The 16,767-nt window shown below is 44.0% G+C and overlaps 1 protein-coding gene across 3 annotated transcripts in view; it reads right to left on the bottom strand.

Annotated features, from left to right (window-relative positions):
* The window catches only part of ITPRID1 (ITPR interacting domain containing 1), a 67,786-nt gene that overhangs the window by 4,988 nt on the left and 46,031 nt on the right, over positions 1–16,767 (bottom strand). For all 3 annotated transcript variants that reach the window (XM_083467866.1, XM_083467867.1, XM_083467865.1), the window contains exons 10-11: positions 7,276–7,358; positions 4,438–5,865 (exon numbers count right to left, since the gene is read on the bottom strand). In XM_083467866.1, the coding sequence (XP_083323992.1) occupies positions 4,438–5,865; positions 7,276–7,358 (1,511 nt within the window). The remainder of the gene's footprint in view (positions 1–4,437; positions 5,866–7,275; positions 7,359–16,767) is intronic.

Raw genomic sequence — 16,767 nt, 5'->3', positions numbered from 1 at the left:
AGCATAAGCTAAACAAGCTATAGCTTAGGGCCCCACTCTCTTGGGGCCCCCCAAAAATTTAAAGGGAAAAAACACCAGGATGTACATTTCCAAAATATAAGATAAAAAACAAATAAAATAAAACCTACATACAGCAACAGTGTTTTGTGTTGTGTAGGCTCCTATAATGGGCCCATAGCTGTCAACCATCCCTTATTTGGCAGGACAGTCCCTTATCCCAGTGCCATGCCCTGCTGCTGTCCCTTATTGATGATGTCCTTTAAATTTCCTGGGTTTCAAAGGAAGCAGCTCCTCTCCCTCCCTCCCTCCCTCCCTGCCGGCCAGGGAGGAGGGAAGCTCCAACTGTGTTGCTTGGCTGCGTTGCTCACCCAATAAGGAGTTTAAGAACGACTGGGGGGGTGGAGCTTGCATGCCTTGTGCTGATCAAATCGGCCACGTTGCCTGGGGACTCGCCTTTGCTCAGTGCTTCCCAGCGGAGAGGGGACGGTGGTTTTCCTTGCTGCATCCCCTTTGCCGGGTTGCTGAGCTATGGGAACCACCACTTGAGGCTTCGTTTGGCTGCTGGTTGACTAAAATCCCTTATTTTGGCTGCTGATCCCTTATTTTTGAGGCTGCTGGTCCCTTATTTTCAAATCTGTAAGTTGACAGCTATGAATGGGCCCCGCCTGCTGGCCTGCTCCCTAAAATATCACATATAAAGGGCTCCATTACCTTCAGTAGCTTAGGGCCTCAACAAACCTAAATCCAGCCCTGGTCAAGGGAACGTAAGATCCTGAGATTGCATGCTCACATCTCAAAGTTAGGAACATATGGACAGAGTAACTTCTTTCTGGTTTTGTTTTTAAGCCATATAAGATAACGATTTAATAGAATGAAGTGTGAAACAGGAGTAGAATCATAGAAGCATTAAGTTGGAAGAGACCATGAGGGTCAGCTAGTCCAATCCCCTGCAATGCAGATTTTTTTTACCCAATGTGGGGGTTAAAATCCACGGCCCTGAAATTAAGAGTCTCTACCAACAGAGCTATTTAATCTGATCTATTTTTCCTCTTTTGCTCCAAGAACAGTGGTGCAGTGCTGCCTTGTCCGGCCACTCCATTATCATTTAGGTTTCCTGAGGGGGAAACATTTTCTATCAGTCCTCACAAGAAAGGAAAACGATACTGTCCATGCAGTTCGAAAGGGCTTAGCCAGTTGTGAGCGAGTTAATGAAACATTGCCATCTAGTGGGTATTTGCAAGTGTCGGAATATTCTAGAAAAATTGTGACATGGCCGTGGTAGTTATTGTTCACATTCGAACCACTAGGGGTTAAGGCCTCTGTAAGCAAATCCACCCAATTAATACCACCCATTAATAATGTGGTGGATCCACTCCCGCTAATTGCCCCCAATTAATTATAGTGCACCCACCTCACGGTACACTAATTACATGAGTTTCTACAATTTACCGCAGCTTATCTAGTGGGGGACATGTATGAGGGAAAACTGAATGATTAGAGAGGCAGAAAATAATCAAACAAACAATAAAAAGTTTTATTAAACAAAAATGGTTTATGAAACAAAGTGGGTCAGGAAGTGAGTTCTTTCAGGTAGAAGTTAACTTGTTTACTTTAACTAACTGTAAGATGTTTCAGACTTAAACACACTACTACAGTGGTACCTCAGGTTAAGTACTTAATTTGTTCCGGAGGTCCGTTCTTAACCTGAAACTGTTTTTAATCTGAAGTACCACTTTAGCTAATGGGGCCTCCTGCTGCTGCTGCGCAATTTCTGTTCTCATCCTGAAGCAAAGTTCTTAACCCGAGATACTATTTCTGGGTTAGCGGAGTCTGTAACCTGAAGCGTTTGTAACCTGAAGCATATGTAACCTCTTAAACTTCAGTTACTGTACTAAAAATCAGGTTACAGATAGGTAGCCGTGTTGGTCTGCCATAGTCAAAAAAAAAAAAAATTCCTTCCAGTAGCACCTTAAAGACCAACTAAGTTAGTTCTTGGTATGAGCTTTCGTGTACATGCACACTTCTTCAGATGGAGGAAAAACTCGCTGCACAGACTGTCCCTCTGTTGCTCTTATTCTGCAAAAAACACCACGGCCGATTGAGATCAATCTTAGAATCCCGGAAAAACAGACTTTGCAAGGTGCTCCTCTTAAAGGGTGCTGGGAGGTAGGATAGCAGTGAGTCTTCATCCGCCCAGTGAGGAGTATCTGAAGAAGTGTGTATGCACACGAAAACTCATACCAAGAAACTAACTTAGTTGGTCTTTAAGGTGCTACTGGAAGGAATTTTTTTATTTTAAAATTCAGGTGTTACACTTCAGGTGGTAGATGTTCAGGTGTCCAGAATTGATGGTCAAATGCTCAACTCTGTTTCTGTCGCTTAGATATTACAGTTAAATATTTTCAACACTGTACCACTATACCACTTCCTTTGCAGCTTAATACTTTGGTTCATGAGCGAGGGGCACTTCTCCTCAGTTACCCACTCTCTTAACCATCCCACAACTGAGGTATTCCAAATGGTATAAGAGACCCAGACCTTGTGACTAGGTTGGGAGTCTTCGGTACCTAGAAGAACTCTCTCCTCCTGGCTAGACTGAGACCCAGGTAGCCTGAATTCCCTCAGACTCAGCCATCCCAGGACCCTCCTGCCTGTATACCTCCCCCAGACCCTCAACCTGGTCTCCCTATCCAAGCTGCAAGGCTCAGTCCCAGTGTGGGTGTTTAGCTTCACTCAGAACCAGTTCTCCTTATCTCACTCCCTAACTCCCAACTCCAATCAAACCCTCTCTCCTAACCTGAACCTTAGCCATATCTCACGATCAAATCCTATCTCTCGTGTTAAATCCAGCCCCATCTGACTCTCTCCCTGGGAAACTGCTACAACCTTGTGTTTCAAATACAAAGAAATCAATGTAGGCCATATATTTAGACCATGGGTAGGCAAACTAAGGCCCAGGGGCTGGATCCGGCCCAATCGCCTTCTAATTCCGGCCCGCAGGCGGTCCGGGAACCAGCGTGTTTTTACATGAGTAGAATGTGCCCTTTTATTTAAAATGCATCTCTGGGTTATTTGTGGGGCCTGCCTGGTGTTTTTACATGAGTAGAATGTGCCCTTTTATTTAAAACACATCTCTGGTTTATTTGTGGGGCATAGGAATTCGTTCATATATTTTTTTCCAAAATATAGTCCAGCCCCCCCCCCAAGGTATGAGGGACAGTGGACTGGCCCCCTGCTGAAAAAGTTTGCTGACCCCTGATTTAGACCCTCCTTGAAGCATGATGTGAAATATGGAACAGGCACCACTGGCAAAATGCCATGTAAATGGGTCTCCTTTCTTTATGTAGGAATGCATGCCTTTTATGCATGCCTTTTCTTGGAGGGCCTAGCCCTGTTGCAGATGGCTATTCCATGTTTATTGCATGTATGGAAAGGGGAACAGGATCACACATGGTGCCCCCACTGCCAGCCTCTGAGTGTTCAGCCAAATCTCTGAAAAGAACCAAGGTGTTCAGAGGTTTGGCCAAGAGAGTTGAGATCCTGGTTCTGTCTCCCCACATTTCGAATATATAAAATCCGTGTCTGAATAGGGCCACAGACATTGTGATTAGACTTGCCACTCAGACACACTCAATTCCCTCATTAGAAGTATCAGAAGGGCAAGGAAGGGCAAGTGAAGCCAGCTAAGAATCTCAAGTTAAAATGTCAGATAGGAAGTGATGTGAAAAATCAGTGGTTTTCCCCTGGACATGGTCAGAGTTTACATTCTTGGACTAGCTAGGCATATAGTCTGTCCCTGTGTAAAACAGCTTCCTAATCTGCTCTTTAAAACCCCTGTATTGATTAATAGCAACCTCATAGAGCCAGTGTGAGAGCCAGTGTGGTGTAGTAGTTAAGAGCAGTAGTCTCGTAATCTGGGGAACCGGGTTCACTTCCCCGCTCCTCCACATGCAGCTGCTGGGTGACCTTGGGCCAGTCACACTTCTCTGAAGTCTCTCAGCCCCACTCACCTCACAGAGTGTTTGTTGTGGGGAAGGAAGAGAAAGGAGAATGTTAGCCGCTTTGAGACTCCTTAGGGTAGTGATAAAGCGGGGTATCAAATCCAAACTCTTCATACCCGACATAGCTCAGGGATTTTATGGAAGCAAAATATCAGTGCTGTTTTGAAATCAGTGGTTAAAATCAAGGCAGTTTTGAAAGGTTCAGTCTGCCACCTTGATTCAAAATGGCACCCAATTATACACAAACATAGATGAAAACCTCCTGCATGGTCTCAAGAACCATCTTGCCAAATTTGGTTATGATCCAGGTGCCCAAATGCATGGCAAGCAGATGAACAACTTTCCAAAATATATAGCAGATTTTACTTGAACACAAGTTTCATGGGCTGAAGCAAGCAGAACACTTGCTGGGTAGCCCGCTGAGTTATATACTCACCGAGGAAATATTTCTCATTGCTGTGTCCTGCAATAGCTTGAGAGTTTTCAGAAGCTGCAGTTCGATGGTGGCATGAGATGAGAAGCAGGCCACTGGATGTCTGCATGAAGGAGCTAAAGGAAAAGGCCACAGCAAACAGCAGTGATGGGAGCACAAAGGGTAGCAGGGACCTCTATGCTGGGCACACCAGGCATTGAAAGGCTCCGGGCCATAAGATCTGTATTTCCCATAAAGCCCTGTATCCAGAGATGCAGACTTCACAAGATGCCCATGCCCATGAAACGAAGGGAGACTCTGAGACAGGGAGAGAGCTGCTTTCTTTCTGTGGCTCCTTTCAGTCTGAATAGAAGCTTCTCTCACTCGCTTCTCGTCCTCTTTTGGCATACCTGGTACTGATGCAATTTGAGGCTCATCCTTGGATGCGAAATCCAAATATTGACCTTTTGTGGCAGCTTCACCCAGTGAGAAGCTCCGCATTGTTGACATAAGTCTTGAAGGCATCTGAACAGTGACAGATTTTGAAAGGCTAGTATTTGTTTTAGCACCAGTTCCTTCTTCGCCCAGTTCCGCACCTGTTGACAATGTGTCAGAGGCTCTAATGTCTCCCTCTTCAAAGCAGTGAGGGGAAAGGCTAGAATCATGAAGAGGGCTTCTCAAAATGGCATTGATATCTGGTTGTGAAGCCACCGTGTCACGCTCAATTTTGGGTGCTCCAGATATATCCAAAGATCTAACCGCCCCATTTATATCAGTCTCCCGACGCCCGCTTACAACATCCTCCACAACAAGAGAGTCCAACTTTCTACAACCCTTCACAGAGTACTTTCCTTCCACACATTGTGCAATACTTTCGGGAACACCTTCTTCACACCCGTCTCTCATTTCCTCCCCTTCAGTCAAACATTCTTCACTTCCTCTTGTACCTTTACTGATTGGGTGGCCACTGAGGCCAATGGCAGTAGCACAGCTTCCATCTGTGAGAGCAGAACTTACACTTTGGTGCCTTTCACTAGAGGAGGAGAGGCCGTTCCTATCGAAAGGGCTAGCATCTCCCGGATTTGTATTGTCAGTATGACAAGGTTGTGAACTGCAGCCTTGTACACAACTATCTTCTCTCTTCTGTTGCCCTTGCAACTCCTCCTCATCCATATCCTGTAGGGTTTCTTCAGCTGCGCTTTCAAACGGACCACTGCAAGTCTCACACATATCATCTTCTTCATTTATGGAATAAAATATCTCCTCTCCCTGAAAAGTGTGTTCTCTGCTGAGGCTGGGCAAGGAGATAGCATTGCCACCATCTGCTCTCGATACGCTAGCACTGGGCAGAAGATCCTGGCTAGTCAGAGCAGAATCTTTCCTCTGTCGCAGGAATGCTTGACAATCCTTGGAACTGCAGCTAAGTCTCAAATTACCAGGCAGAGACAAGCCCTGGAAGAAAAATAAAATAACTTTAACATTACTATGGAGTGAATCTGGTGTAAGGTCAGATGAAGAGAAACCACTAAGAGCTAAGTTCAGTTCGACTGCAATTCTATATCCACTTACTTGTGAGTAATCCTCACCTCAACTCAGTGTTCTTCTGAGGAGACCTATATAGGATTCTGCTGTTTAGTCTGAATCCAACCCATTTTTTCCAGCACAATTGCTTACTTTAGCTTTTTGAAAGTTATTTTTATTTAAGCGTATGGAAGGGTACAAAACTGTCTGTATGAGGGGAGTGTGCACAAAAATGCATATATGAAAACAACATACAAAATGGCAAAATATTAGGGGGAATTGTTTGGGGGAACTGTATATAGTAGGCAAAACTGCACACAACTATGTGTGTCTGTCAAGAGACATACGTACTAAAATTCTGTTGATTTTTTTAAAAAAATTCACATCCAGATATGAGAATGTTGGTAAATTGAACTTAAAATTGGGGAAATGGGAAACAAATTGACAGATTCATGCATCCCTACTCCCAGCCTCTCACAAACAGTAGAAGGCCGGTGGAATTGGAAGGCTTTGGCCTATTCTTCTAATCACACAACCCTGTACCTGCTTATTCAGAAGTAAGCTCCACTGTGTTTATGGGGTGTACCTCCTAGGGTGTTTAGGACTCCAGCCTGGAAGTAAGCTCCATTGAAATCAGTTAGACTTATTTCTGAGTCCATGTAGAATCAAAGAATCATGCAGCTGGAGGGACCCTGCATTCCTGGAATGCAGTGAGTCCCATTGAGCTTATGGGCTGACTTCTGAGTAAACATGTCTAGGATTGTGCTGTGTGTGTTGCAGTTGGCATATGCCTTCAGCTGCGAAGAAGAAACTCACTCAGATGATTAGCATGGGCACCACCAACACACCTGAAATTTAGGCTTAGAACAAGGGTCAGCAAACTTTTCCAGCAGGGGGCCGGTCCACTGTCCCTCAGACCTTGTGGTGGGCCAGACTATATTTTGGAAAAAAATATAATAATGAACAAATTCCTATGCCCCAGAGATGCATTTTAAATAAAAGCACACATTCTACTCATGTAAAAACACACTGATTCCCAGACCATGCGTGGGCCGGATTTAGAAGGTGATTGGGCCACATCCGGCCCCCAGGCCTTAGTTTGCCTACCCGTGGCTTAGAACTTCTCAGTATAGAAGGGAAAACATCCAGGCAGGCACTTTTATCAGTCAGAAAATAGCTGCTGAAAATTCCTGCAATCGAGAAGTGATATATTTCTCATGGACATCCGAAACTGGATTTAGCATGTCAACAAGGAAGCCCACCTCACGATCAGCAGAACACCCTTGTTCCAAATTATAATGTGATCTTTTTTTAGGTTTAGGCTTCTCGGTCCCCACTCACCTGGAGAGGTAAGGGCTCTGAAGGATCTTCTAGAAATCCACTGCTGTCAGACTGGCAACTGTTTGTTCTTGTCACTATCACATCTATAATTAGAAAAATAAAGGTGAGAAGGAAAGCACGCAATTGAAATGACTGGAGAATTTTATTTCAGCCTTTATTTCAGGTGGTTTCAGCATCTGCTGCTCATGACAGCCAAGCGAAAGAGTGCGAGATGTTTTCCAGTTCTGTGTTATTTATTTTAGTTCTAAAGTTGGAGCATATTATCTTGGGTATGTCCATGGGCAATCACCAGAGGGTGTTCCTTTGTTTGTCCCTAGCACCAGATAGGAACGGAGGAGGGCCAGCCTGAAGAAAGAGGGAGATAATAAGGGAAGGAGGACTGGGCCTGCTCACTCCTCTCTCTCAATGCATAGCTTGAGAAAAAGCCTATACCTAAGTACAAACTGTTTGTGCCTAGGCTCTGTCCAAGCAATCAGGGATACTGCCAAAAGGGGGTGGGGCAATGTGTCATTCGTACAGAGCCCCCATTCGCCTCACGGACTATTGACCCGTACACCACTCATCCGCTGCCACCAACCAGGTCCTCCCCGGTAAAATCACTTCAGCCTCAGTCAGGTTCTCAATTAATAAAGAAGAGTGTATTTTATTTCAGACACAAACAAACCTTTCTGGCATTCCAAACGTTGTTGCTCTTTACTTTCTTAGTCTTATTTCCGCCCCCCCTCTCTCTTCTACCTCCTCTCACTCAAGAACCAACTGCCCTTGTAGGGCCATAGCAAACCCCCCAAAGGTCTTTCTGAGAAAGGAGAGGTCCGTCAGGAGAACAAGGCTCAAATTGATGGAACAGGCTCAAATGTCTATTATTCAAGGTTGTAAAGAGATAAGCAAACTCAGGAATGCACATGGCCGTGGTGTAGTGGGGCCATGGCAGGAAGGAGGGAGTCAAGACCTTACATGGTAATAGGAACTTGCTATAACTTTCGATTTCCCATAAATCAGGTGGTTTACAATAAATCAGGTGGTATTGTATTCTGCAAATGTATAAAAAGCTGGCTCGCTCAGAATTCGGGGGCAGACATCGGGTAAATGCTTGTCTGTACCATTTCTGTCATGACAAAATAAACGATTCGGTTACTGCTGTCATTTTGACTCTTTGAAGCAACTCCCTGATTGCTCCAAGGATCCCAGAAAAAAAACAAAACAAAACAAAACAAAACAAAACAAAACAAAACAAAACAAAACAAAACAAAACAAAACAAAACAAAACAAAACAAAACAAAACAAAGGAAGGGTTCCTTCACCCTAACTTCCTCTCTATTTCCAACTGCCTTTCCCAACCAGCCGACCCACTGAAACCAACCAACTACCCACCAACAACTCCCAACAACAACAAACTCAAACCTCGGGCTAAGCCCTTTTATACACAGGTAGGCTCCGCCTCCAGCTTTCCTATTGGTCTATATTTTTAACCCTATCTCCCCCCCCCCATTCAAACATTTTCTAAATGAACGGGCAAACGCCACAGGCATGCACAGTCCTTATGAATATGCAGTTTGTATGCAACCAGACTCTTCCAATTGCTATGCATGTAGGATGAAGGCAGGTTGTGCAGGCATGTATTCTTCCAGAGGTGCCAGAGGAGCCACATTTCTGCAGATTCATCCCATAATGCTGCTACAATGGTGCTGGTTTTGACCTTTAAAGCCCTATGTGGTCTAGGACCCACGTACCTACGGGACCGCCTCTCCTGGTATGCCCCGCAGAGGACCTTAAGGTCCACAAATGACAACATTTTGGAGGTCCCAGGTCGAAAGGTGGTTAGATCAGTCGCAACTAGGGCCTTTTCAGTACTGGCCCTGACTTGGTGGAATGCTCTGTCACAAGAGACTAGGGCCCTGCAGGACTTGTCATCTTTCCGCAGGGCCTGCAAGACAGAGCTGTTCCGCCTGGCCTTTGGTTTGGACTCAGTCTGACCCTTTTGTTTCCCTCCCATTATCGTTTTGATGAGGCTGCATTTTAAACTGCATTTCAACCTGTATTTTAAATTGGGTTTTTTCCCCCATTATGTTTTTACTGTAATTTTACTGTTGTTAGCTGCCCTGAGCCTGGCTCTGGCCAGGGAGAGCGGGGTATAAATAAATTTATTATTATTATTATTATTATTATTATTATTATTATTATTAGGGAAGCTTTTAATGTTTGTTGTATTACAGTATTTTAATATATATATTTTTGGAAGCCGCCCAGAGTGGCTGGGGAGGCCCAGCCAGATGGACAGGGTATAAATAAATTATTATTATTATTATTATTATTAGCCCAACATCACACGGGTGAGACCTGTTATCCACAGCACCTCCTTACCTTCCAGTTGTTGATCCTGTGTCATCACCTAGTCAGATTGGCCTCATTCAAGTAGGTGCTGAGCAGGTACGTGTGTGTGTATGTATGTATGTATTTTCATTCCATTTGTACACCACCCTTGATCCAAATATCCCAGGGTGGCGCACAACATTAAGAACACAATTCACACACCAATGTTTTAAATGTTAAAGGAGTGACCCCAAAGAAGAGTGGTACCCTCTATGCCGCTGTATTCATAATGGACACTTCTGCCAGACCAGAATAGGCTTCACAAACACACAGTGCCCTGCAGCTTTTAAACAATAGATTCCATCACTAGACTGAAGCCGGGCAACCCTAGACCATTCCATAAATGAGGCGGTGGACGTGCATGGGACCCACACATGCTAAACTCCAGCTATTTACCACCGCTGACTCTTCTTCAAGTGCGACGTTCCCTTTGAAGCTTTACATTTTTAAAAAGTCGCACATTGATCTTGCTAAGAAGTCATTCTGCTGTCGTGCTCTGTGGATCTGCTTCAGGTTTATTATTAATTCCAGATGTCCAAAGGCCACAGCAGCAGAGGTAAATACAATTATGTAACTTTTTTTGTTACAGGGCATAAGGAAGGCTGTAAAAGCAAAGATCACGATAGTAACACTAATAAATTACCTGCTAATTTTAACTGCTGCTGCTAAAGCAAAGCTAAGGCAAATACCAAAGAAGGACACACATCTTCACTTTAAAAACAAAGGCAACCGATCACAAAGATGGTGTAGAAATAAAATTTACTGGAAAAATAGGGTCCAAGGTATTTCAAACAACAGACATGTTTTCATCAAGGAACTTTTGGACTATGCAGATTTACATGAGAGTAGTCTCACTGAATTCTGAGGGACTTAGTTCTGAGTAGGTGCCCATGCAGTTGTGCCACACATTGCAGTATCTTTGGGAAATTAATAATCCTGGTAGAAAATTGCCCTAGCTGGTTATATTGACATATAAACCTATTTTTCGAATTTAATAAACACTTTGCTTCTGATGAGATGCTTGAGATTTAAAGCCTTACAGAGTTTGCTTTTCCTCAGCAAAATCATATTCCCAAAAAGATCAGCAGAATTCCTCTGACATATAAAAGCTGCAAAACTAATTTAGGCCATGCTAGTCTACCAAATGCAACAGACCAAGGAAATCAACGTAACGGATCAATTTAAAAACCTTGACTTCAAACCTTAAAATGACCAGTAGGTGGCAGCAGCAGACAAACCTCCAGTGTAAAACTTGAAATACGTGAACACTCAGATAAACTCCTTTACAACGCCTCTGTTCCTTTTGAATGCAGGAATAGCAATGGAACCAAAAAAATTAAAGACTAAGGCTGCAATCAGATGCATGCATATTTAAGAGCAAAACTCACTGAACTTCGCTGGATTCACGTCTGAGAAAACCGCACATTTTATTTCTTTATTTATAAAAGTATTTATATACCACTAAATTGCAAAACATATTAAGGTGGAAGACAATGTACTCAGTGTGTTTTATCATGGACTGGTAGAAGAACTGACGCACCACAGTAGGCAGTGCAGTGTTAAATTAAACACTTTAGCATGGAAATATTGTTCAATTTTGCTTCTCTCATTTTCTCCCTTTTCCAATCCACAATAATTTGCAAATTTCCTCTTGAAAATTTGTCAGCGTTCTAGTGCAAATTTCTGCTTGCAAACACAGTTTTGTATGCAGGTTTGGCTAATAATCTTTGTGAGCAATTTTCCCTAATATAATGCATTTTTAATACTGTTTTCTAATATATGAATTTTAATGCAACTATTTCCCTAACATATGCATGTTTGCACAAATTATTTGCTTGGAGAATTGCATCGCAAAATTCAGAGATGTGTGAATTTTGAAATTCTGGTTTGGAAGTGTGGATTAGGTAGCTTTGCATTAATATGTGAACAAAACAGAACTTCCCCTCAACCTAGGCATTAAAGTGGTTTAAACCAACTAACATCAAATTAATGAAGCCCAGGGGATTTTGTATCCAACTGCTCAAGTTTTGTTTCTTTACTACTATTCTTTGTAATAATACCTAAATGACATTTTGCAAAGCTCTGAAATATGTGGAACTTCCCAATGTCAAAATCGAGATCTGATCTAAAAATTCAGCATTGGAATTCTAGAATAGAAATTAGAAATTAAATTGCCGTTGTATATCTGCAGCCAAGTATTGAGAAATGGTGGCTAGCAAAGGTATGCAATTGTCAAATAGCACTCCATCTAATGGCAAACTTGGGTGTGTGAGGGCTGATAGAAACGGAGTCGGAACAGAGCCAACTGAAAAACAAGAGAGAGGTATCAGAATGCTGAAGGAAAGCCCAAAATTTGCAGAGGGGCAGATACATACCATGTATTATGAATTTTTCCACAAACACTCCAGATGGAAAGAAAAACTGAAAGTTGGGAGAGGAAAGTGACCAAACGGAAAGTCGCCCAACCACTGCCACAGTGCCCTTTCTCTTGGCAGATCAAGATCAGTAGGTGACAGCAAAGGTTGCAAGGTTTTTAGCTGGGGCAATCAGAATAAGATCCACTATTGGACTATTGATTCAAAACCCTGAAATGTATTTTATATAATTTACTTTTTATTTGTATATCGTATTGTCATTTTATTGCTATGACCGATGGCTGACGCAAATAAAGATTTGTATATTCCGCAAGAAAGAAGGGCCTTTTCGCTGGCTAGGTTTAATTCTAATCCTTCTAACCTCCTTTGGGGTAGGTTTGTGGGTTTGGCAGAAGGAGATAGGATCTGTCCATGCAATGCCTGGTGGAAACTCTAGCTCACATGGCCCTTAAATGTAAAACGTATGATGATCTCCGCCAACAGTTTCTAGACCATCTATGTATTCCAACATGGAAACCAGAGAAGGAGGTTATGTACTTCTTAATACAGGGGAGAGACCAGGAGCTCACCAAGACAGTAGCTAAGTTCCTCTATTGGATTTATGCTACAGGATCCTGCCCTTGCTGGAAACCCACAGAGATGGGGCAGATTGCTCACCTCTTCTGCTCTTTGGGGGGTGACTGTGCCGTTGGGGTGGCGACGAGATCGCACTGGCTTATGTATTCTGAATGTACTCTGAATGTTCTTATGTGATGCCAATAAAGGTTACTTGACTAAAATAAAGATTGATTCATTCATTCAGTGGTTGCTGCAACTGCTGGCTAGAGTACAGACCAGAGAATAGCTGCCTGGATGCTGGACTGGCGTTTGTCGGTCTTCAGAGCTGTAGAAACTACTGCAAGTGTCCTCTTTTGAAAATGAAGAGTTAACGATTATATAATTATATAATATAAAATAACATAATTATTATTGTAAAATTACGGTATATAAAATTGTATAATTATGTTAGGAATGCTGTGTCTTAACGCTGCAACCCATCCTGGGACCTTAGAGTAAAGGGTGGGTAAGAAACAGCAACAACAGCAGCAAAAATAATAACTATGACCCCCACTGCGATGCTGTCCATCTCGCTCCCCACCCTCTTGTGCAGATTGGATAGGATGCTACAGTGCTGGTGCAGGGCTAGGATAAGTATAGTTCAGGGTGGGAGGAATTGAGGGTCTTTCAAAAAGCACCTGTGGTGACCTTGACCAGTTTGGATTCTGTATCTAAGAGGCAAAAGCCATTTTAGAAGGATTGGAAGCATCTTAACATATTTTTGCCACTGGTTCCAATATAATGGGGAGGTTATCCACAGAACCCCAAGCTCCCAAACCACCTCAAAAGATGACTTTGGACCATTTCCTGTATGTAATACATCTTTGTCAGGTTCTCACAGTGTTCTGCCTTCCCAGTTGTTCGTATTATCTTCATCTCACTAACTGGCTTTAGTCCAGTTCCTAATCCTTGCCAAACAGTGAAAAAGCCGGCTGACATCTGTGTCGAGTTCTAATGAAATGAGACACAAAGCTGTGAGTGTTTGGAAGTGCAGAGATGCCATTGCTGCTGCGACAGACCTTCACCCCCCGCAGCTTCCAAGAGATGGAAGCGGGATAAAAACGGTTCTGGGAGAACTGGGGTTGTTGGGGATTCCACAACTGAAAAGTCTTCATGGAAGGAAGAGACTATTCACTGTCAACTGTAGAAAAGACAGGGCGAAGCAACATTATGTTACAGCCCAGGTGGCTAACCCCAGGGGGTGGGGTGGGGAGTCTAATTTTTCCCCACCAGCAAATTTCTCCATCCTCCCCATTTGGGCAGCAGCAGCAGCAAACTAAATAAATAAATTGTAAAGTAGACACGGTACTGGGTTAGGCAATGCAAATCGCCACTCCCCAGTCATCAGGCTGATCATTCAATGGTTTTGACCTATAAAGCCTTAAATGGCTCAGAACCACAATACCACAAGGACCCCTTTCCCCATATAAACCGTCCCAGACTCTGCAAGAACCATCAGAGGCTTTTCTTCACGTGCCTCCTCCACATGAGGTCCAGAGGGTGACAACACGAAAAAGGGCCTTTTCTGTGGTGGCTCCCCATCGCCTTCATTATACATCTTTAGGCGAAAACCTTCTTCTTCAACCAGGCATTTAGCTGCTTGACCTCTAATGCCCTTTTAAATGTGCTTATGGGAAGGGACAGCGGGCAGTGTTTGGTTTGTTCAGTTCTCGTTCTCGTTTTTATCGGCCATTTTGTGCTTTTATATTGGAATTTTGTGTGGTGAACTGCCCTGAGATTTGCAGGTCTGTGAAGGTCAGTATATAAATTTAACTAATGATGATGATGATGATGGGTGGCTAAGCTGTGACTACCACGCACCACCCTTACTGTTTCTGCTGGCTGGGGCTGATGGGAAATGCAGCCCAGGAACATTTGGTGGGCCACAGATTCCCCACTCCTGTTGCATAGAATAAGGCTATCATTGGCTATCAGCCAGGATGACCAAATGCAGCCTTCAGGATTCAGGGGCCACATGCCACTGAAGACCAGAGACTGAAGACCAGAGACCTTCTAGCCTGGCCAGTTGGCCACTATGGAAACTGGATGTTGGATCAGACAGACTGTTTGTCTGATCCAATGGGCGTCTTCTTATGCTCTTAGTCAAGGAAGGTGATTAATATTTGAGACGGCGGTTCCTTTTATCTTGATTTCATCTAAGCCAGACCTCAATTGAGCTCTGCAAAGAGGCTGATACGTCAATCTCCTGCTGCAGAGGAAAAGCGACGTCTGAGATTAGCTCAAGGCTGTCCCCAAAGCACTTCAACTCTTTAGGATTTTGTGAGCATCCCCGGCCACATCTTTCCCCTCACATTCCCAACATGAGGCAACTGGGATCGTAGCAAGGCGGCCAGGGATTATTTGCAGGCGAGGGGAGGGGAAGGCAAAGTTGGAAGCTCAGTATCATTGAGTGACAATGTGACATGCTCATTTTTACTAGCGAGCAAAACAGCATGGTAATGTGGTAGAGGGACCCTGGGACCCTTGGCAGGCTGCCGGTGACATTAGGAGAGTCACACATGAATTCATTTGGACACGATGCAGACCTTTTCCACATCAGACTTAAGGCTGGCAAATTCCCAGTGCATTGTAACACCTAAATCTTTGTTACGATGCTCAGCGATGCAGTTAACCTCTCTGCCTAGATTAGGCAGTATACTTTTTCATACACACAGATAGAGATGGAATACACATTTGTTTCCTTCTAATGCCGTCACTTGATGATCATGTTGAAGACTGTAACATGAAGAGTATTTGGTGAACAGAGTGAAAAGGTCCTGAAGGCTGTAATGTTCAGTGGTACCTCGGGTTAAGTACTTAATTCGTTCTGGAGGTCTGTTCTTAACCTGAAACTGTTCTTAACATGAAGTACCACTTTAGCTAATGGGGCCTACCGCTGCTGCCGCCGCGCAATTTCTGTTCTCATCCTGAAGCAAAGTTCTTAACCCAAGGTACTATTTCTGGATTAGCGGAGTCTGTAACCTGAAGCATATGTAACCTGAAGCATATGTAACCCAAGGTACCACTGTAAATGAAGCACGAGAAAAAAGGAAGATTGTTTCAGAGGAGCAGTGGATGGTAGGAAGGAGCAGTTGCCATTAAATAACTACCACTGAAGCTGCAAACTTAAGGAAAGGGCGATGGTTCAGTGGTAGAGGTACTTTGCATGCAGAAGGTCCCGACTTCATCAACAGAAGTAAGGTGTCCAGACCAAGGGAAGAAATACAGTCATACCTCGGGTTACAGACGCTTCAGGTTGTGTTTTTTCGGGTTACGGACCCACTGAAACCCAGAAGTTGGAACAGCCTGGAACAGGTTACTTCCGGGTTTCGGCGGTCGCTAAGGCACAGAAGCGCTAAATCACACTTTGCGCATTCGCTGAAGCGCCGAATTGCAACCCACGCAGACGCGGCACTGCAGGTTGCGAAGGCTGCGGGTTGTGAACGTACCTCCCGCACAGATCACGTTCGCAACCCAAGTGTCTACTGTAGTACCACTCTATTCTGCTTTGGTCAGACCACACTGCGTCCAATTCTGGGCACCACAATTTAAGAAGGATGCTGACAAGTTGGAGTGTGTGCAGTGGAGGGCAACCAAAATGACGAAGGGTCTGGAAACTCAGCCTTATGAGGAGCGCATGAAGGAGCTGGGTATGTTTAGCCTGGAAAAGAGGGAACTGAGAGGAGACATGATAGCCATCTTCAAATATCTTAAGGGCTGTCACATAAAAGAGGGAGCATGTTTGTTTTCTCCTGCTCTGGAGGGTAGGACTTGAGTCAATGGCTCCAAGTTACAAGAAAGGAGATTCCAATTAACCATTCGGAAAAATTTTCTGACAGTAAGAGCTGTTTGACAGTGGAACAGACTCCCACTAGAGGTGGTGGACTCTCCTTCCTTGGAGGTTTTTAAGCAGAGGTTGGATGGCCATCTCTCCTGGATGCTTTAGCTGAGATTCCTGCATGGCAGGGGGTTGGTCTAGATGACCCTTGGGTCCCTCCCAGTTCCAAGATTCTATGATTCTATGAATCCCTCCCTGGCACCTGCAGGTAGGACTGGGAGAGAACCTTTGATAAGTTTGTAAGACTTGCTCTGGCTGCAGTCATTCACTATCCCTCCTCATCCAATGGTCTGGGTGACTCTGGCATTGGAC

This window comes from Podarcis liolepis (assembly GCF_965112155.1).
Source record: "Podarcis liolepis genome assembly, chromosome: 12".
NCBI classification, from domain to species: Eukaryota; Metazoa; Chordata; class Lepidosauria; order Squamata; family Lacertidae; genus Podarcis; species Podarcis liolepis.
The sequence above is the reverse complement of the archived record's forward strand: the minus strand, read 5'-3'. Positions and strand labels throughout refer to the sequence as shown.